Source organism: Macrobrachium nipponense, chromosome 7, assembly GCF_015104395.2.
Source record: "Macrobrachium nipponense isolate FS-2020 chromosome 7, ASM1510439v2, whole genome shotgun sequence".
Classification (NCBI taxonomy): Eukaryota; Metazoa; Arthropoda; class Malacostraca; order Decapoda; family Palaemonidae; genus Macrobrachium; species Macrobrachium nipponense.
In genome coordinates, this window is record NC_061109.1 from 76,573,920 (window position 1) to 76,596,592 (window position 22,673).

Consider the following 22,673-nt stretch of genomic DNA (forward strand, 5'->3'; position numbering starts at 1 on the left):
CTAGTACCATCTGGTACCAACAACCAGACACTCGTGGCAATGACCAAATATTATGATAAGATAAACAGTGCTCCAGGTGGTGAGGAGGGACAAACAAAGATAAGAACTAATCTGAGATTCATTTACTAGGGGGTAAAATCGGATGACGATTGAAGGCGGCATTCTGAGCGTTATACTCTAATGTAAAAAGTGTAATGGTTATTGGTGATTACGAAGGAAATACTTTGTTGGTACGAGTTCACTTTCTGTGCCCACATCTCTGCACTCAACGCATTTATTTAATTAAAAATTTATTCCATTGTTAATAAGGGAAGTTTCTGCAGAACACAGCGATAAGAGAAAAATAGAAAAATGTGGATATGAAATACAAAATAGAAAAAATTACGGCTTATATATGTATATATATGTATACATATGATATAAACATACATGCACACACATATATATTGTATATGTGTATAAAAAAACTATCGAGCATTAGTGTGTTTGAATTAATATAGGCTCAGTAACAATTAAAATTAAGATTATGGAAATAAAACTGTATAAAACTCAAGAATTTAATAAGTAAAACCGCAAACACATTAAAACACTCAATTGAAACAAACATTTCAGAGCAAAAGAAAATAGAATTCATATAAACCAGAGATTAGTATAGTTTACAAAACTAGGCAATAAACAATGGGACGACCATTTCCAATAAGGGACTCTGCTACAGAATTGTCTAAGGTTAGAAACCGTGGCTACAACTGTAAAATCCTTATTTAATATGTACATTTCAAAATTAATAGGCCTAGCAATTGAACCTTCAGAATTGCTTTCACTTGTAAGCCTAGATATCTTAACTGAGAGTACCTACTCTCAATCACCAAACTATGACTATCTCCATTGTTTATTGATTACCTAGCTTGGTACTTTCTTTTCCGGTCTGCTTGTTTACATATGAATTTCAGTGCGTTTCTTACTTGTGCGCTGAAAGGTTGGTGTTCGTTAAGGCGAGTGTTTTTACTGTTTTGTGATATTACTTATCGCCATAATTACTTGTACTATACAATTTCATTTTCATATTTGTATTTATTTTTTCGAGTGTAATTCGGCGCAGGTTTCGTTACATACACACATGCATACACACACACACACACACACCACACACACACATATATATATATATATATATAGATAATTTATATATATATATATATATTATATATATAATAATTCATATATAATATATAATATTACATACATACTTACATACATACCGGGTACTGTGGCTCAGAACTATAAGTCGCTACTGGGCTCGTACTTACAATATCTACAGTATAGTACTTTACCTAAGATAAAAGGGTGTTGGTTCATTTAAATCGTACTGATTCTCAGCGGAATATGTCTGAACGTAGCCTGACCTATTTTTATCAGACCAAGAGCTTTTCCCTTAGACCCACAGAAAATATTCGTGTATGGAAGTTCTGGAAGCGCATTGTATTTGCCAGCTGTTAACCTTTTACTACCTGGTTTTCCACCCTCGACCAGTTAAATTATGGTCAAATCAGACTAGGGTTATTGTTTTTTTTTTTTTTACTCAAAATGTAAGAAAACTTCCTGTTCGAACACGGATAACGTTATTAGCACTAACACAAGAATTCCAGCACAAAAATTCAGTAGAAATAAACATTCATTTATAATCTTGTAATGAAAGCAGGTGTACATTAGAAAGGTCTGTAAGGTTAAGTAATTACCATTGTTAGCATATATTTATCATTCAAAATAAAAGTTACCTGTATGACAGCAAAAAGGACATGGAAAGAGGTTTACCATAACAGAATTTTTAAATATATAAAATTTCTTTTTAGCTGAGTCCTTACGGTAGGGCTGCTCTATGAGCAAGAGCCCGTGCTGGCATAAAGCCAGCTTAATCTTCAACAACAGCTGAGTCTGGAATGAGCTCAGCCATCGATAGCTCAGCTGTTACATTTGACAACGGTATCAGAACAGCATTAGTCTTCCTGGGCTTGATTTTAAATATTGAAAAGAGAAAATATACTAATTATTGTCCTTCAGAACACCAGGATGTCGGATTCTACTTCTGAGCGGATTTTCCGAGCAATGCTGCCTCCAGGCAGCTTTGTCTTCCTCTTCCGCAGGTCCCCAATTTGAAGCTGGCTGAACCCCTTTCTGGAACTTCTGGAAAAGGAATTTTTTTTTATTTATTGATGAGGTTTCTTTTTTCTGTGCAAAAAAACTATAAGAACACTGCTCTAAATGACGACCACTTGCTCGTACTTAAGACAGTGTTCATACATGACTGTAAAGGGCTGACACGAAATCTGCTGTATCAAGCTTGAAATCAAGCAACGTCTAGTCAGGCTTATTTTCTTGATAGCATTCACGTCTTCACAGTATAATAGGCAGCTGCATAACATTTCCTGCACGTGATGTACAGGGTGTCCATAAAGTCCCAGTACCATTCTGAGCAATAAATACTTGTAATGGTACTGGGATTTTATGGACACCCTGTATATTTAGTTTTAGATTAAACATTTACATCAGTAGAGCCTGCATCGGTGCTCATGAGAAACTCATCAAGCTTTTCTTCTTGGTCTAGGTCTAAAAAATAATGGAAAAAACGACACTCGAAACGAGATCCAAGAAAGTAAATAAGGTTATACCTTTCTCAAACTCCCTCCACCCGAAGCTCGGCTCAGGTAGTAGATCACGTACGAGGGAATCGCCTGCATCGAGACGATTGCAGTGAACCAGCCGATCACTTGCACCCATGTAGGAAAGACCTCGCTCCTGTAGCTGGCTTGCACGTTCCCGAAGAAGAGATCCGTACTAATGACCTGTCCGGAAATCGATGCCATGTTTATAAATCAATTGACATTTCAAGAACAAATTACTAATGTTCAGAAGTGCTTATAATGATAATGATTTGCTTGTAAGGTGTATGAATGATTCGTAAAAAGAGCTTACAATCAGAACTAACGGAGAGATCACCAGCCAGGCGAAGTACCAGATGTAACTTATGCTGGTCTTCGTCATCATCTGCAGATCACGCACTGTCCGTCCAGCGCCTGTGACAAGGGCAGTGAAATTTGTCAATATATAAGTGAATGAATTCATCACAAGTCAGAGAATTTATATATTATCTTATTAGGTGTTTTTTTTAAGGATTATTCTGTGCTGTGCGCTTATTATTGCTCTAATTCTTAGGATTTATGTCAAATTCAATTGTTTTTCCTTATCTTTAATTACTATGGTAGATTCACATCAACCGTGCATTTGATGTCTAGGCCAGTCCCTTACGACGCTCCTGATTGGCTGTTGATAAGCCAATCACAGGATTGGAAACTCTCAGTCTCTCTCGAGAGTTCACATAGGCAGGATGTAAGTTCCACCTCTCCTAAAGGATGCTTTTGATAGACGTATCCCTCGGGAAAGGTGGAACATAGATCCTACCCATGTGAACTCGAGAGAGAGACTGAGAGTTTCCAGTCCTGTGATTGGCTTATCAACAGCCAATCAGGAGCGTCGTAAGGGACTGGCCTAGACATCAAATGCATGGTTGATGTGAATCTTATATAGCCTTTTTTTCACAAATAATAATAATAATAATAATAATAATAATAATAATAATAATAATAATGAAAAAGTGCAAGTAACAAAATTCCTTGGACGGTCTCATAACTAATAGATGTTTCCACCATTCTCGTTTGCAAATAAAGAAAAAGGCATCAACAATCATAGCTCTTCTCTGTCCTCGATAAAATGTCCCAGCAAAAAGTAAAAACTACAGACTCACCGTAAATTATGCCAAAAACGATCAGTTCGCACAAACAGTTCAGAATGATTGTGTACGAAGCACAGAATTGGTCTACAAGAGTCAGCCAGTAGATGCCGCCCTGTTGAAGAAAAACGAGGAAATTTCAGTCATTTCATTATAAGGTGCGACTGATAGACGTTTTTACTTTTTTTCATCAAAAAAAAACCTGAGATCTTGAGCAGCCGTCGTCTAAGGTAAAGAAATAACTGACAAAATTCGCCATTTCCATGGTATCATTTCCTGCGTTTTCAAGAATCGTAGGCCTAACCACATTATCCGTCAGTGAACCGGGCAATCCATTCTCCTTTCACTAATTTGGTTAATAAATTCGTATAATAATGATAAACCTACTATCTTACTATACAATAATTGACGTTATGTCTGTCCGTCCGTCTGCCATTCAATCACGGCCAAACGGCTGGTCCGATGGACATGAAACTGGGCAGGGTTATAGTGGGGACCCCTAAGATGGTTTATAATGGAGTTTCATCCTATCTCCTTCCACCTCCAAAGGGGGTGGGGGTGAGAAGGGATTCCCTGAAACGGAGCTGGTTATGGTCGTAAACTTACTTACTTTACGAATTTATTTTCATACGTAATTTCTGTATACGTATGACTTATCGTTTGGAAAAGAATACTACAGGGTGAACATCAATGACATAAGTTTAAAAAAAAAAAAAAAACACACTAGTGAGTCACATATATGAAGCTGCAGCTGAATATGCTTTTAGTAAGGAAGGGTAAATTGCTAGTAATAATAATAATAATGATTCTTACCCTTGTACAGAAGAGGAGAGCACCAGCAAGAGAAACGAAGCAAACGCAAGCGGTGATCAGACCTCGCTTAGACCGATATTGGGGTAACTCGTCAGTGATCACCAGAACGGCCGTTTCCACGTGGACAAACTGAGCAGAGAGGAGGTAAAGGGTTTATTGTATCATTAGATTTACCATGAACTGATGTGCCTTACCATTTCATTGCGATTATCATTGCTTAAGTTTTGTATGCCTTGAACTATTAGGTCGACAGACTGTCTCGAACCTTATGTAAGAATCGGTTTCGTCTTGTATTTTAGTTATTTAGTATATACTGGCATGACGGAGACAGACAAGCAGTAACAGGAGATAGAGAGAGAGAGAGAGAGAGAGAGAGAGAGAATGTGCACTCTACTTACGATGGAATCGGACCCTACGAAGAACAGAGTGAGGAAAAAGAGGAAAGACCAGACTGGGGCAGCCGGCATCAGTGACAGCGCTTCAGGGTAAATGATAAAGGCTAACGACGGACCTGAAAGAAGAGAATTCAAATGAATTAACGATTAAGTAAACAATAATATCTAAACTCGTTTATTAAGCTGTGTTCAGTATAGTCCTATGAGACAGATGTAAACTGCATAGCCTTGTAGGACAGTCATAGTACTATACAGTCATCAGGGACAATGGTATTATATGGTCTAGGTTGGTGATTAACAACTGCAGAATTCCTCTCCCACACTGAGATGTAACATCACAAGGATCGGAAAACTCGTCCAAAAAAATGAACATGACCTAACCTGCAGCCGTGACTTTATCAACGGTGGTGCCAGCTCTGTGGGCCATGAATCCCAAAACAGCAAAGACGACAAATCCAGAGAAGATGGAAGTCAGGCAGTTCAGGATCGGTATGTTGATGGCGTCTTTTATGCACTTATTGCTGAACTTGTTGTATGAGCCCAGGGTTATCAGGACGCCGCAGCCTGGGCCTAGCGAGTAGAAGATCTGAGCTGCAGCAGCCGCCCAGACCTACTCCACATAGACAATATAATTAGCTGCGTCTAAGTTACTGAGGTAGAGTGAAAACGAAAATGGTGAAAGAACTCTGCTAGGCTGGCGTACAAGTAATACAAAATTCAGTGAATTTTCACCATGATGGCAACAGTTGGTAATATCGTTCCAAAATACAAGAGGTTTTGGTAAATAATAACCCGCCTCATATCTTTTTTTTAATCTAGGGCTCAAGGTGTGAATAAAAAGAATATAAGAATGTGCTTTTGAACCAAATAAACAATAATGTTTCTGCTTAGTACAAGACACATATATCAAGTATACTTCCATTTCCATTGACCTTGTTAAGCTCTGGACTGCATGGAAACTGGAATTTACCCTTTATTATTAAACGAAATAAAGACAAAAAGTCATACCGAATAGCAATAACATGCATACCTTCAGTTCCAAAAGCTTGCTCATATCTGGACTGAGATAATAGTAGATACCATTCCAGGCCCCTGGAAGCGTCACGCCTCTGATCAGAAGGACAACCAAGATGACGTAGGGAAAGATTGCCGTGAACCACATCAGCTGGGGATGGTAAAAAAAAAAGAAAAATGGTAAGCAAAACTGATTAATAAATAAAGTGGGAACCATGAAAGATAGTCTAGTTATCAGGTTAAAGAAGATTGGAACATTGCTTCAGGGAGCCATTCTACTGTGCATTTTAAGAGTGAATATTAAACATTGTTTTATTCATTTTATATATATGTGTGTGTGTGTGTGTGTGATTTTTTGTTTGTATGGTGTTTTTACGTTGCATGGAACCAGTGGTTATTCAGCATCGGGACCAACGACTTTACGTGACTTCCGAACCACGTCGAGAGTGAACTTCTATCTCCTGAAATACACAATCTCTCACACCTCAATGGTATGCCCGAGAATCGAACTCGCGTTCACCGAGGTGGTAGGCCAAGACCATACCGATCACGCCACTGAGGCACTTTTGTGTGTGTGATTTAACAGCTGTGCTGAAATAAGGAGTACTTATTTTACCATAGTTGCTACCCAAGAAGAAAGTAGGCTGAGATAATGCTAGTGATTCTCATTCAGTTAACTATATACTACATACATATATATATATATATATATATATAGATATATATATATATATTATATATATATATCGATGTGGTTGTGCATCATTTATCTACTTGCTTCACATACTACGTTTCAGAAACTCAATCTCCATCATCAGGGCCAAAACAGAAAAAAATAAACATGAAAAAAAGAACTGCACCACAAACAGACAGCGTCTCAGTGGCGTGGTTGGTATGGTCGTGACCTGCTACCTCGGTGGCCGCGAGTTCGATTCTCGACCAATCCACTGAGGGGTGAGAGATGTGTATTTCTGGTAATAGAAGTTCACTCTCGACGTGGTTCGGAAGTCACGTAAAGCCGTTGGTCCCGATGCTGAATAACCACTGGTTCCATGCAACGTAAAAACACCACACAAACAAATACAAACAGACAAAACAGAATTCGACTCACCTTTCCGAGAACTTTGATGCCTTTGAAAACACAGAGGAAAGTCATGGTCCAGAACAATGTCGCGGCCATCACCAGAGGCCACTGGAACCCGCCGAGGACGGTCACGCTCTCTGACATTTCCAGAATCTTGCGACTGGAAAGTGTAGATGTAGTATGTGCGTGTGATCATCTTGAAATTATTGGCAAGAATATTTACTGTTTGACATTTCTAAACGCTGCAAACCAAATGGACCAGATTAATTTTGAAATGAGGGGTCTATTTCTCGAACATTAACAGATTTTGTATATATAATTTTTATAAGATAAATAAATAATATAAAAATATGTAGGTTTTACATACAGTGCCAACGCACTTGGGTTGGATACCAAGAAAAAAAGTCCAGTTTAGTATTTGTATACAAGTTACCGGGAAGAGGGTAGTGTTGCAATTTTTAAACAAAAACTACCTAATAATACTTTGGCTTACTGGAAAAATTCGTCAGCTGGCGAAAGGAGGCCCGTGGCTCCTTCCCCTTCATCAGAGAAATTCCTGGAAGATGCCTGGAAAAGTAAGTTAAGACATTGAAAAATGTCAAAATACCGAAAATTTTAATAAATTATGGGACCTATAAAACAACTTCAACCACACTGTTGGCCCCGCTGGGGGAATAGTGCCATCAGTGGACCTCATGCGGTACACTGTAGGCATTGCTTAAGGTTCTTTGCAGCGCGCCTTCGTCCCCTAGCTGCAACCACTTTCGTTCCTTTAACTGTACCTACTTTCTTATTCTCTTTCTTCATCTTACTTCCCACCCTCTCCTAACACTTGATTCATGTTGCAACTGCGAGGTTTTCCTCCTATTACACCTTTCAAACCTTTTATTGTCATTTTCCATATCAGCTCTGAATGACCTCATAGGTCACAGTGGTTGGTCTTTTTCCTAATTTCTATGTTCAACTCAACTCATACTGTTGGCCACGGTCTACCCATAATGGTAGCGCGTATCCCTAGGTTCAATAAATAAGACAATTATACTTGTTTATGCGCAGTAAATATTATAAAATCAATGACACAGACTTTTGCTCACCAAAGTGCAATTGGCTGTGTTCCACGTGTTGTTACAGTGAGTCCACGGGACTTCTGCGGAGAGAGAGTGCCACATGAACAGAATCGGGTACGTGATCACGATGCTGTACATCATCATGAAGATGTAGTTCAGTATGGAGCACGAATAACCAACTCCTGAAATAGAAATATGAGGGAAATGATCACATAATACTATTAAACGTGACCGACTGAGGAAATCTTACAGACTTACCCTGATTCCTCGTAATTTTTTGCTCTTTTCTAACTTAGTATCTTTTCCTTAACAGGAAATTCTATGACTCGTCCAGGTTCAATGCCTATAAATCCTTCATGATATGAGTGATAGTATGGAAATTGATTTTAAAAACAAATAGAGACGTTATATCTAAGCATTGTGGAGCCTATACAGGCGGTCCCCGGGTTACGACGGGGGTTCCGTTCTTAAGACGCGTCGTAACCCGAAAATCGTCGTAAGCCGGAACGACGTTCTTGAAAACATGTCCACAGGAAAAATTTCACTACTAATTTGCAGTTTTTCTTAGGGCCGTATCTCTAAAATTATCACTAATTTACTTTTTTTCATGTGCAACACTGTGTATTCACAAATTACTGTATATTTTCATTAAAATACAAGAGAGAGAGAGAGAGAGAGAGAGAGAGAGAGAGAGAGAGAAATAACTCCTTAGGTTTCAATAGATTGAAATGAACGTCTGTAGGCAACTTTTCCCCCCTCCCATAAATACATATATTTCTCCAGAGAAGAGAGAAAGAGAGGACTGTGCAATTATGTTTGTCTGTCTATCAATTCTTTTGCTGAGAGCGAGAGAGATAAAAGGAAGAAATAGAAACACCAAGTGTATGACAAGTATCTTGTGGAGAGAGAGAGAGAGAGAGAGAGAGAGAGAGAGAGAGAGAGAGAGAGTTGTCCTTACAGTATTTAAAAGAGAGAAATGGAATGATTATTGTATTTAAAATACTCAGATATGAATTTTGTACTTATAGTATTATTATTGGAAAATATTAATGATAAACTTATTACATACACGTCCATGAAAATGATCTCATCTCAGTAAGAGAGAGAGAGATTACATAAAACCATTAAATTCGTTGACCATTGTATGGCATTGTTAAGCTTGAGTGTCACTCGAGTTGAGGTGGGGAAATTGATACAGAAAAAGACAAAGGGAAGAATTTTCTTTTGAAATTAGTTATCGTATTATTACTACTTCTATTATTATTATTATATTATTATTTGAAAATATATAACAAACACTTGCATCTACCATAAAAATTCTCTCATCTCAGTAAGAAAGAGGAATTATCCTTACAAGTGAAATGGAAAGGTCATTTTCATCTCTTTAAAATTCGACCATTATGAATTTTGTAATTAAAGTTTTATTATTATTATCATTATTATTATTTATTATTAAATTCTTAATTATTAAATAAACTGAAATTATCAATAAACATTTTACATCATAGTACCATAAAAATTCTTTCATCTCGGTAAAAGAGAGAGAGAGAGAGAGAGAGAGAAAGAGAGAGAGAGAGAGTGTGTGTTTATCTCTCTCTGTTTATAACGCTTCCAGCGAAAGAGAGGGAGGGAGTTACCACTATGTATGACACATTATTATCTTGCATGGCAAAGAGAGAGAGAGAGAGAGAGTTAATTAACCTTAATTAAAAGTGACATGGATAGATTAGTACGTATTGTATTTCTTTAAAATACTATCACATATGAATTTTGTAATTACAGTATTATTATTATTATTATTATTATTATTATTATTATTATTATTATTATTATTTGAAAGTATTATTACAAATAGTACAAGTACATAAAAAATCTCCAGTCTCAGTAAATGAGAGAGAGAGAGAGAGAGAGAGAGTGAATGTCAGGACCACGTGATTGCAACACTGCAGCTCTCCCCCAGCTTTTCCCCCTCCTGGCTGTCACAGAACTTGATATATAGCTGACAGTTTTAGTACCTGGATCTGAAGAAGGTTACTGGAAGTTACTTCAAGAAGACTGGGATTTCCTTTATTCTTCCATAATTTTTTAAATATAAGCTAAAATCTTACTAATTCACTATGGTATTTTCTTTAATGAATTGATATTATTGCTGGTATAAAATTAATATTAATAATTAGGAAAATAGTAAATCATTTTATTTATCATACTAAAAAACATACATCATTGTAGTATAGAGAGAGAGAGAGAATTATAGTGATTAATTTCGTTGGAAAATACAAAGAGAGAGAGAGAGAGAGAGAGAGAGAGAGAAACTGTGCTAAACTATAAAGGATTCTTATCTTATCATAGTATGTGTTTTTTAAAAGCATTGTAAACTCTGAGCGTCGGAAGCGTCAGCGTCGTAACTCGGAACAAGCGTCGTAACCCAAGGCGGATTTTTCAATGAATATTTAAGAAAAAGCGTCGTAACCTCGGAACATCGTAAGCCGGACCCATCGTAACCCGGGGACCGCCTGTACATAGTTTGTTTTAATTTAAGATTCTTGTGAATATTGACCACCTTAATTTTACCCCCCTCTCACCCTTGTAAGATATATTTCATGTTCGGCGTCTGTCAGCTTATCCTTCTAAAACTATACAAGCAATTTATCTGTCACATATAATTTTATATATATATATATATATATATATATATATATATATATATATATTATATATATATATAATCCAATAAACGATGCTTGTGAGCTGAACTCCTGTCTCTCCTTAATTATATGCCACAAAACTGCATAAGAATTGATGCCTTCCATTTTCTGTAAACTGAGTAGTTTTAGGCCAAAGGATCTCTAACTTCAACCCACTAATTACAATTGAATCATAAAACCATCAGTAATAAGCTGTAGTAAAGATATGAATGCTGCATAAAACGATACCACAGTGGATTATAAGAAACAAATTTAAAAACAGTAATGACTAAACAATTCCGTCAAGATCTGTCCTTTTCCTTCTTCTTCTATTTAAGAAAGTAAAATAAGATAGTCCATCTGTCGAACCTTATGATGAAATTACTGAAATTTCCTTGTTTTCCTTCAACAGGGTGGCTGACTTTTGTAGACCAATTCTGTGCTCCGCACACCACCTTGGAACAGCTTATTAGACGACCTAAGAGCGAGTGGTTACTAGACCCATAGACATGATAAGTGACTCCTACCTTTGAATATCGGACACACGGAGTAGATTGTCAGGCATCCGCTCGAGGAGAACTGTCCAGTTGCTGTCTCCAACATATAGACAGGAATCCCCACCATCACCAACATGGAAAGGTAAGGTATAAGGAAAGCGCCTGAAAGAAATAACGCTCGGTTAATTATTTTGTCGTCTTAGCTTCTACGTTTTTAGGGTGTGTTAGGTCAAGCAGTCTAGTGTACTTGGAGGAGGATAGTGGCTTCTCTCTCTCTCTCTCTCTCTCTCTCTTCGTTGTTTATGGATCATTGACAATTGCCTCATCAGCTAAAAAAAAGGTCAGAATTCAATTTCCAAGCGGGGCAATGTTTTGGCATCGCCCACTTAATTTACAGAAGTAGTACTACCTCTGTTGGCCTAGGCTTATAGTCTACTGTAATGGGCCCCAAGCTTGGTAAAGAGGAACTGGCGACCTCATCCCAAAGGATATGCTCTTTCTTAGCCCTGTTTCTTGTGTTTTCTTCCTCTCTGAACTAGATAGGGGCATTTGATTGTTAACGTTGCTGCGTTTGCTTTAAAAAAAATTACCATACACGCGCCCATGCACACACACTTACAAATCTCATCGTCTTCACCAAACTCAGTATTTGCTGCCAAACTTAGCATCGATTAGCTAACGTCGGGATTAAAAACTGAAGCCTTCTATGCTGGTATTAGCGTGAAACTACCTCAAGGAACAAGCACCAGTTCAACTTGGCCATCAATATGTCCTACTCGGTGGGAACTAAATTTCGTGGAATGTGTCAGAGAGCTGATAGGAAGCACAATTGCGTGACATATAAGGATAGAAAAGACGTGCCGCCCGTCACCTCACCTCCACCGTTCTTGTAGCAGACGAAAGGAAACCTCCAGACGTTGCCTAGGCCTATGGTTAACCCGATAAGAGAGAATAAGTAATCCCATTTCGTGCTCCACAACTCTCGTTTCTTCTTCTCCTCGCCTTTCTCCCCGTCTTCTTCTTCTTTCCCAGATTCTGCTATCTCTGGCTCGGGAATCATGGCGATGCTGACACGATTTTCCTCCAGTTCGCTAAGGTCTCCCTCTTTATCCTCATCATTTCTCGTGAGGGAATCCGGCGTCTCTCCTGAACCTGGCATCTCGTTGACCTGTGAATGGGTTTGACCTGTGAATGGTTTTGAAATGATATTACATTCTGGGACCTGTTACCAACCAGTAAGACTGTGAAAAGCTGTTCAGTTTATTAGACCAATAACCGCGCTTAAAAGTTAATTACTATTTTACAAACTACATAGCTCGGGTATAAGGCTGAGAGAGATCATCGGGATAATGTCTTCATTAACAACAATTTGTCATGACAACGCTGCACATCATTTCAGCTGCTGATTGGCTTAATTCCATTTTATCCGAATGTAAACTAATTGATTTGTTCTCCTACCTAAGCACTTGTTTATATGAAAGACAGGTGAGCAAACGTCATTTTAATAATTGAATTACTACAGATATATGAGTACCATATTCTCAGGAAGACTGAATTCCAAGTCAGTGGCCCCTGGAGGCTTTAGACATATGAATAGGGTTCATCCTCTGAATATAATAATAATAATAATAATAATAATAATAATAATAATAATAATAATAATAATAATAATAAAGTATCAGTAAGAAATACTGGTAAACGTTTACGAACCTGAAACATGACTTTCGGATTCGCTTTAATCCCAGTGTAGCAATCTGCTCTTGTTCGTCGTGAAGTTTCTTGCCTTTTATAAGCAATATATATTACGCAAGCAACCTTTCAAATATACGAAACCAATGTAAATATGCCAAATGACTTGATTGCGTAATATTTCTATGATACGATTACTATGGGCATTTTGTAACTACTTAGGTTTGTTACATCTTGTTACGTCCTGTTCATACTTCCATTGTCTAACATGCATGTTTCTGTTACGTTTTTTCTTCATTAATTTTTCTTTGAATAATAAAATCATAAAGTAGTGAATAAAACTGTAAAAATAAATACAAAACTCACAAAATTCCATTCTAGTACGAATTTTTCATACTTGTTTAGAAGAGGATAGAAACGTGATTTTTTTTTATTTTATTTTTTTTAAACTCTATCCATATGTTTTGGGACAGATATGCGTGTTTCTTGTTAAGTCCACTTACAAACCAAATGAGATCTTCCGGTCGACGCTTATGTTTAGATTTCGTATGCCCCTTTCACATATCCATTTGGACGTTGAACTCATGCATTTGGTTAGTGTCATGTTTAGGAACGGAAGATCGTATTGCGGATATGACATGAAAAAAATATCAAACCATTAAAAAAAAGGAAATAAAAATGTAAACGATAAAATATCAAAATTAAAAATAAAATATATAAAAAGGAAAATTATAGAAATATACATAGTAGATATAATATAAAATCAAAATAAACATAAAGATGCAGTCAGGCAATGCGACAATTTCCTGAAATTTTACGAAGTTATTGTAGTCTGACATATATTTCTTGACCCAAGAGTTAAAGAAAAAAGGGAAAAAAGAAACTATTCGTTCTGCTAATAAACACACAAACATACACACACGCACGCACACACACACACACACTGAAGTAGGCACTTTAAATGAATTACTATATTGGGGCCACATTCCAAAGCCAATTTGGATTTTTTAATTTCCTTCGGAACCTTCTTGGTATTTTCTTTCACCTGACTCTCACTGGCATTCATTTCCCCAGTAGGATAAAGCGTCTAATTAAAAATGCAGTTTCACAATTAGTATCTTTTGAGTCATCAGTAACCCCAGTCACCTGGGAAGTTAAGGATTATGCTACTGCAGTTTCACCCAGTTATTTGAAATTGCAACGTGTTCATCTGGCAATCGATGCATATCATTATCATACACATCTATATTAAGAATCTGAACATAGCTGAAAATGTCACTGTGAAACCAGCTACCAATGACGAAAGGCCATCCTGAAATTTACTTCAAATTTTACAGTTTTTCACGCTACCTCTTACCCACATACCTGTCAAACAATGCATTCGCCACTTACAAATCGCTGTAACCTATCGCTGCAAGAAACAGCCACGACTTCGGCTAAGGACGAGAGCTGATTGGCACTGGCTTGGAGTAGAGCCTTTCCCAGACCGGGATATACTAACATGCTTGCACTCTCTGGAGTCTGTACCCTCAATAAGTATAGACGATTGCATGGCAGCCTATTCCTGGCGACTTTAGTCTCTCTCTCTCTCTCTCAAGTTAAAAAGTTAAAAAGCTTGCTTCAAAACCAGACTTCAATATAATAACATTAATAGATAACAAACATGAAACAGATAGTTTTTATCACAAGGAAAGAATCACAATACTTTTTCCTTATTCAATTTGGGTTCCGTGTATTGCATAAGAGCCAAAGCTATAAAAAAATAATAAATCCTGTTCAGGATCTTTCTGCCTTTGTTTTAAAAGGTTGACTAGGATCGTTAACCATGTGAGTCTGTCTTTCATTCATTAAGTTTTATTCGAATTTGTCCCTTTATTCCATAATTTTATTTATTTATTTTTCCCTTATCAGAGAGAGAGAGAGAGAGAGAGAGAGAGAGAGAGAGAGAGAGAGAGAGACGAGAGATTTGAGATAGTGATGAGAGAGAGAGAGAGAGCGTATTTGTACACAAATGTGAAATAGTTAAAATGGCAGATTGAATTAATCCCTGCATATTCTGCAGCGTAAAACATATCTACAAGATGAAGAAGATTGCTACTATAACACTAATCATGGTTATACTCACTAATGGAAATTTCGAATGTGGTCATGCGAATATCAAGTCTGTTAGAAATAAAACCTTACAGATCAGAGACTTGATAACTGAAAATTCAATTGACATTTTTTGCCACTGCTGAGACATGGCTTGAAAGACTATGAAAGTACCAAGATTGCTAAAATGACCTCGCCTACGCATGGCTTCCTTAACGTTCCTAGGAAAGGTTGTGTGGGGTCGGTCTTCTCTTACACAGTGGGGTGTACTGGTATTAAAAAAGAAACTTAAAACCTTTTTGTTTAATCGTTGCTATGAAATGGAATATCAAACAGTGAATATGTAACCTGCAATGTGATCAAACACATCTGATGAATACGCTATAATATTCGATAATGGAGGTCTTGCGAGCGCTTTGAAGTGGTTCGGGACCTGGATAAGCCGTCAGGAAGTAACTAGATATCCCTAATATCTGCCTGCTATTCTATACTTTCATTTACGGCAAAAGATTCGTGACGATAGACTCGCCAACAAAGGCAGGTCGAGCTGAATCTTGGAACACATTGTAAAGCGAGGAATGATCTGTTCGGAAGCAACTTTCATACAAACTTCCACGACCTCCTGATTTTGACTGTGCACGGGACTAACATCCTTAGTACTACTATATTTCCAAGTCTTCATACCGTAAGCCTGGTGTGTGTGGCAATGGTTGATGATGATAGTTTAAGCCAGCCTTATGCTGGCACGGGCTCTTGCTCCTCAGCAGCCCGTAATGGGGAACAGTGCGGCCTCGGGAGTGTAGTCTGAGTAAATTTTCAAACAGTGCTATGTAAGAGCAGATAAGTCTTGGTTCAAGACAGTCTGTCGTTAATACGACTCCTTGAGAAAAAGGGTAGCTTATCTTCTTGTTTGTTAAACTGTTTATCGGAGCTATGCTTAATGGGGGAAGGGGGTGAGGCGGGGTGGCCGGTGTCGCGTTTTCGGCATTACCAAAGGGTGTTTACACATGTCCGTTTAGGATGACAGCACTCACTTTTTAGCTTGCCGCTTTACCTCCATCATCGCCATCTTGAATTCTGTATTGAGCTGGGAAAGACTGAAAAGCGCCCCAGTGCTTGACTGCCGAGTCGTCCCTTCTGAAAACGTAGAGTACCTGTGCCAGGCATATCGCCAGCTGCCAAAAATAAAAATATAATAAAAATAAAAAATTAATGGTGGAGTGGGACGTGAAGTTCGCGTGGAAGAATCGTAATAATCTTCTTCCCAGTAACTGATAAGCGTCAAGCAAAAGTTTCAGACACTTTTCCGTAACTAGTTCATGTACTATAAAGCTAGATTACAAGCCTCGCATGTATCACAAGCGTTTCAAAAGCTGAAAAACGCAATTATCTCTTATCTTTCCTCCGTTTTTTCAGGATTAGTCAAGACACTGGGCTTGTGATGTCCTTCTTGCTGACTATCTGATTGATATATATATATATATATATATATATAATATATGTGTGTGTGTGTGTGTGTGTGTATATATATATATATATATATATATATATATATATATATATATATATATATATATATATATATATGGTGTCAGGCAAATTTCTCGAAATCAATTGCGCGAAGGTAAATTTCTCGAATTCAATTGACCGAAAAATAATTTCTCGAACTATCATTTTCTCGAATGTCAATTACTCGAAAACAAACAAGTAAATTTCTCGAACACAATCGAAAGTATCCCATAAGCGCCAAAGACCATTCATAAAGAGGCCATTAGCATTCTAAACGCTTCTCATTCTGTTTACAAAATTCTGAATTGATTTTTTTCTGTTATTTTTTCTCCAGTAGTTTCAACCCATCAAGATGGAAGCAACGTATGTTGAGAGTGAAAAGGGAAGGAAGAAATTATGTTTAAATGGATATTTATATTAGGGCTGTTGCCTTGTATAATAAGGCGCCCTATGAGGTAATGTTAGACTTGCGATAATCTTACGCTAAGTCGGTTGGTTATGCACTTCCATATTCATTGGAGTGTCTTGGGGTTTGTAGATCACTTACGAAGTCGATATTATCTTCTTTGGTTATGACGACGATGTGTTAAACTCATGATGATCCGGCAATGATGTGAGGTTCTAGTAGGAAACACGAAGTATAAAAAATACTTATATTCTCTGAGATTACATGATGAAGTTCAGAGGAAATTTGTACAGGTCTTCTAATGACGATGGCTTGATCGCTTCTGCCAACGATGATAGCTAATTCCACTTTGTTCTGTCTACCATCTCGGTTACAAGTCATAAAGGAAGCAGACAGTAGCTCGAACATATGAACATACATACAAATGAGACACATTGCTAATCACGTAGGCCGTTTGAATTATAGGTCGCGGTAGTTGTCTCAAGCAGGAAGCTTGGACTAATGTTTCAAAACAAATGAATGACCACAGGTGACGGCATGCCAACTTAGCCTACTTTATTGTATACGTCATCTTAGCGTCTCTGGTCTGATCACATTCCTGCAAGCAATCTGGTTGACCTCTTTAGTTTTAGTCTTTTATATATATGGAATAACATTCCATATTTTTATTATGTAATCACTTACATTTATATATCAAGGACAAAGGAGTAAATAAAAAAATTTATTGGAAATGTGAAATGTGCAAGAAATTTAAATGTTCTGCTCGTGCTATCACCATCGATGATAATATAGAAAAAGAGAGTGGTGACCACAATCATGCAGGAGATGGGGCTAAAGTCGAAGCTGCCAGAGTCCAAGAAAAAGTGAGAGAGGATGCAATCAATAGTCGGGATACACCCCATTATATAGTGTCTTGTGCTTCAAAGGGGGTAAGTGGTGATGTTGCGGTGAAACTCCCATCAATATCAAATATGAAGAGGAATATACGCAATATGCGAGCTAAGAAAAATGATGTCCCTGCTTTGCCCGATTGCCAAGAAGATCTTATCATCCCGGAAGAATTTACCAAAACTCACAAAGGAGAACTGTTTCTTATGTATGACTCGGGTCCCACAAATGATCGTATATTGATTTTTTCGACACATGGTGTGCATTCAGGAAGTATCATACCCCCCGTTTATGCACTATTACCGAACAAAACTCAAGAGACCTACAAAAGATTCCTGCAGATTGTAAACGAAAAAATCCCATTTGAGCCAGCCACAATAATGATAGACTTTGAATTGGCCATGATTAGAGCTATACAGCATGAATTTCCAAGGACAGAATGCCGTGGCTGTTTTTTCCATTTTGTAAATCCATTTATCGCAAAATTCAAGAAAATGGCTTCAAAGTACGGTACGACACCGATGCTGAATTTGCTCTTCAGGTTCGCCTGTTATCTGCGTTAGCATTTGTACCAGTTTTCAAGGTCGAAGAAACATTTGAATATTTAATTGAAAATGAAGTTTTTCCCGTTGAAATTCAAAGTGTGGTTGACTCTTTTGAAGATACATGGATCGGGCGGCCGCATAGAAATAACCGTAGACGTGCTCCTTTCTTTAAACATGAATTATGGAAATATTTTGATTATATCAAGGAAGAAATGCCCAAGACGAACAATACAGTCGAGGGCTGGCATTACGGTTTCGAACAGCAATTAAGTGCTTGTCATCCATCCATCTGGAAATTTATACAAGGATTACAACGAGAACAAAGTCTACAGGAGCTACGAATTGAACAATATTAGGGAGGTGGTGGTATTCCTGTGCGCAAAAAGAAGTATCGTGACTGTACAAAAAGGTTACAAACCATTGTAATAAATTATGACGAAGAGAGGCCTGTCGAAGAATATCTACGAAGTGTAGCATACAACATTTCATTTTGATTGATTAAATTTTAATACTGTATTTCATTCTGAATGATAATATTTTTATACATACAATAAAATTATAACCTTTGTATTTTTTTCATTCCTTCATTTACAATAAATTTTTAACATTTGTGTTTGTCAGCCCAAAAGGATATATTTTTCCTTGAAATACATGAAAATTTTTCCATTCAATTTTCTCGACAAAATAGATATCAGTTTTCGAGAAATATGGGATTCGAGAAAATGATAGTTCAAGAAATTATTTTTCAAGCAATTGAGTTCGAGAATTTGACTTTCGAGAAATTGCATTCGAGAAATTTACCTAAAATCTATATATATATATATATATATATATAATATATATATATATATATATATATATATATATATATATATATATAAATATAATATTATAATATATGTATATATGATATATCTATTATATATATAGATTAATATATATATATCTATATATTAATAAGATATATATATATATCTATTATATATATACATATATTTATATATGCATGTGTGTTTGTTTGGTGGGTAACGTGATCTCGTTCTGATACTTCTGATGCAGGTTCGACTCCTGCTACGGATGTCATAATTGCTTAATATTTTTTATTTCATTTAGATCTTAGGGTTTGTGGTGACAAGCGTATCCAAAACGTTTGAGGAATTCAAGAAGTTTCTTAAAAGGGCATTGTGGGCATGGCAATTCCATATGTATATGGTAAAAGTGATCAGTAAATTATATATGTATATATGTATGTGTGTGTATCAGAGATGTATCGGATATCCACATACGCATCCGCGGATTATCAACATTCTTTATAAATCCGCATCTGCATTAGCACTGCGAACAACATCCGCATCTGCATCCGCATTTGTAATTTGGGAATGCGGATTTGAGGATATCCCCCCTTGCTCAGTGTTCAATAGTTTCATACCCATACATTGTAGCTAAAAGTAAATTATTTTTTCTTTTTCTGCCAACTTTGGCATTTTCGTTTTATTATACAGAATACATGATACACAATTACATGTCATACAGTATATACTTTATAAGTAGCTCTGTTATAGCATATTCTTTTTAAAGCATATTAGTTTTTAATGAATATCATGCCATTTACAGCAGCTGTAATCTTAAAGGCAGGGTATTGCATTTTTTAGGAAACACTCTCTCTCTTCCTAATGCGAAGAAATACCTAGAATGTTGTTACCCTTATCATGCAATGAGTATGAAATAACCTTGTGCTAAGACAACTAAAACGTTCGTGTATTGCTGTTACTATTTGTACGTTCAAATGAAAGTATACACACTTATACATGAGTATCACTTACGTTTCTGCTTTCATTTAGTACATCAAATATTATGTGGTAATACATAATTTTGAATTATGTGGCTGAAAATCGTCTTTAACAATTAAAAATATCTAAGTTATTTAGATTTACAAGGTATCCGCATCCACGAGGGTATTGTCATCAAATATCCGCATTTGCATCCGCATCCGCATCCGCAAATTTGGATGATTGGTATACGCATCCACATGTACTTGGCATAAATGATTGCTGTTTTCTTTGCTTTTTACCCACCTTACTTTATTCACTCAATCTTCAACTTTCCATATGACAGGTATTTTTTTTAACTTCCCTGTTTTTGTAAATACTTCTTAAGTTTTAACTGCAAAAAAATTTATATACGCATCCGCAAATCCCATTTTCAGACAACCAATACATCTTTAATGTGTATGTGTGTGTGTGTGTTGTGTGTGCATGCTTTTCAATCTTCTTCCCAGTAACTGATAAGCGTCAAGCAAAAGTTTCAGACACTTTTCCGTAACTAGTTCATGAACTACAAAGCTAGATTACAAGCCTCGCATGTATCGCAAGCGTTTGTCATCATGGTTACTTAAGCATTTTTGTAACCTACTAACCGGTACTTTACTGGCCACTTATTTTGTTGCCAAGTAAGAATTTTTTTTTTTTTATATCTTCTTGAAGTACTGTAGGTCTGTTGCTATGATAATCACTTTAAACTCTACATTTTATAATTCTTTGTTTTTTATACCACTTTAAATATTTGTTTTTATGACCAAAAGTCCTTTATGGGGCGTATTGGAAGCATCAAAAGAAGCCCTCTAATACACAAAGCAACTTGAAATTCGTTTGCCAACACTAAGTAAATAAAAACAAACGATAGAGAGTATAGCTTTTCTATTTCACTCAACAGGAATTATATACGCATTCGCTCTATGATTTCATGGCTATAATTGCGAATGAGTAAGTTTCTTGAACGTTTTTACTCGTCGGAACCATTTAAATGGTCGAGAGGGTTTTCATGACGACACCTTTTCAATCTTCAAACCATCACCATCAATGTCCGCTTGAACTGATGCTAAAGAAATTTTCCTTTCTCACTCACTCACCAACAGCCGTTTGTACATCTTTAAGGTATCCTTTAACATGGTCGAACAATCACCCATATATATAGGCGTAGGTGAAACCATGCAGTATCTATTATTATCACCTTATTTGTAAAATAGGCACCATATTTCTAGTCAGTATAACCTAAGTCTAATGAGGGGGAGGTGAAGGAACTTGGAACGGCCTCGTCTTACCTTATGCTAAATTAACCTTCCTCCTTAAAGAGACTACTCTCTCTCTCTCTCTCCACTTTCATATGAATGAGAGATTATTTGGCCTACATCAGGCATATTCTCACAAAGTGCACGAGAAACGGTATTCTTATCTCCTACTCTAGATGATAGGGAGTCATTTATTGGCTTACAGATATATATATATTTTTTCGGTGAGCAAAGGTACAAAGTTCCAGCTGAACTGAAGATCTGACGGATATTTTTTTTTATCCTTGTGAGAATTTTGCTTATCGACTTTCTTTTTATTCGCCGATAAAACATCAAATTGGACGTTGCTTTATGGTACCGACAAGAAAAAAAATGCCTATTATAATTATTGTGATGATAATATAAACCAAACTTTTCTTTTTTGGTAATGTCTAGAGTATTCAGGTTGCTTTAAACGCGTTTGGGAGAGATTCGATCGTCCAAAAATAAAGTATTGCTTAAGAAATAAATGGGCCAGGTGTTTTACTCTATGAAAATTCTCTCCCAACGCTCTGAGTTAACGACCACATTTTAGGATTTTGTAGCCGTGTTAAAAATATTGATCATACATATGAAAGACATCACTTGCTCCTCGTGTAAGTGCCAAAAAAAAAAAAAAAAAAAAAAAAAAAAAAAAAAAAAAAAAAAGTCAAAGTCTTACATTTCTTTAGTTTCCCCGTAGGGAGGTAGTGCCGTCAGTGCACTTCACGGGATGCACTGTAGGCATTACCAAATGTTCTTTACAGCGTCTCTTCGGCTCCTAGCTGCAACCCCTTTTATTCCTTTTACTGTACCTCCATTCATATTATTTTTGCTATCTTGCTATCATCCACCCTCTCCTAACAATTATTCCATAGTGCAACTGCGAGGTTTTCCTCCCGTTACACTGTTTCCACCTTTCGAACCTACCTTACTCTCAATTTCCTTTCCGGCGCCGAATGACTTCATAGGTCCCAGTGCTTGGCCTTTGGTCTAAACTCTATATTCCATTCCATTCCATCCATTCCGTTCCAGGATTTTAGGATTAACATGAATTTTGATATCAGATGTCATAATATTTTGTGTTGACGAAAGCTTGTAAATGTAAAGGAGGAACATATT

General features: G+C 36.7%; 1 protein-coding gene across 4 annotated transcripts; it reads right to left on the reverse strand.

Annotated features, from left to right (window-relative positions):
• Positions 1 to 1,738: 1,738 nt before the first annotated feature.
• Positions 1,739 to 21,696, reverse strand: LOC135217721 (sodium-dependent proline transporter-like). Of its 4 annotated transcripts, none has more exons than XM_064253712.1 (14): positions 21,567 to 21,696; positions 12,215 to 12,506; positions 11,369 to 11,500; positions 8,185 to 8,339; positions 7,584 to 7,657; positions 7,118 to 7,250; positions 6,023 to 6,157; positions 5,374 to 5,602; positions 4,996 to 5,108; positions 4,598 to 4,726; positions 3,800 to 3,899; positions 2,971 to 3,071; positions 2,667 to 2,840; positions 1,739 to 2,181 (listed from the first exon to the last, which is right to left on the reverse strand). In XM_064253712.1, exons 2-14 carry the CDS (start codon positions 12,495 to 12,497, stop codon positions 2,041 to 2,043), a joined length of 1,899 nt encoding a protein of 632 aa, XP_064109782.1. In that variant the 5' UTR covers positions 12,498 to 12,506; positions 21,567 to 21,696; the 3' UTR covers positions 1,739 to 2,040. The 4 variants fall into 4 exon arrangements, with proteins under 4 accessions (XP_064109782.1, XP_064109785.1, XP_064109783.1 ...); XM_064253715.1 differs by having other exon boundaries at positions 12,215 to 12,523; XM_064253713.1 differs by lacking the exon at positions 21,567 to 21,696 and adding an exon at positions 15,803 to 15,955.
• Between the last annotated feature and the right edge of the window lie 977 nt (positions 21,697 to 22,673).

Excerpts from the sequence above, each read along its gene's own strand:
- LOC135217721 (XM_064253712.1), bottom strand. The coding sequence starts at position 12,497 with ATGCCAGGTTCAGGAGAGACGCCGGATTCCCTCACGAGAAATGATGAG. Across the intron at positions 7,251-7,583 it reads CCAGCTGACGAATTTTTCCA|TCGCAAGATTCTGGAAATGT; the intron begins GTAAGCCAAAGT and ends TACACTTTCCAG. Across the intron at positions 5,603-6,022 it reads GCAAGCTTTTGGAACTGAAG|GTCTGGGCGGCTGCTGCAGC; the intron begins GTATGCATGTTA and ends TATGTGGAGTAG.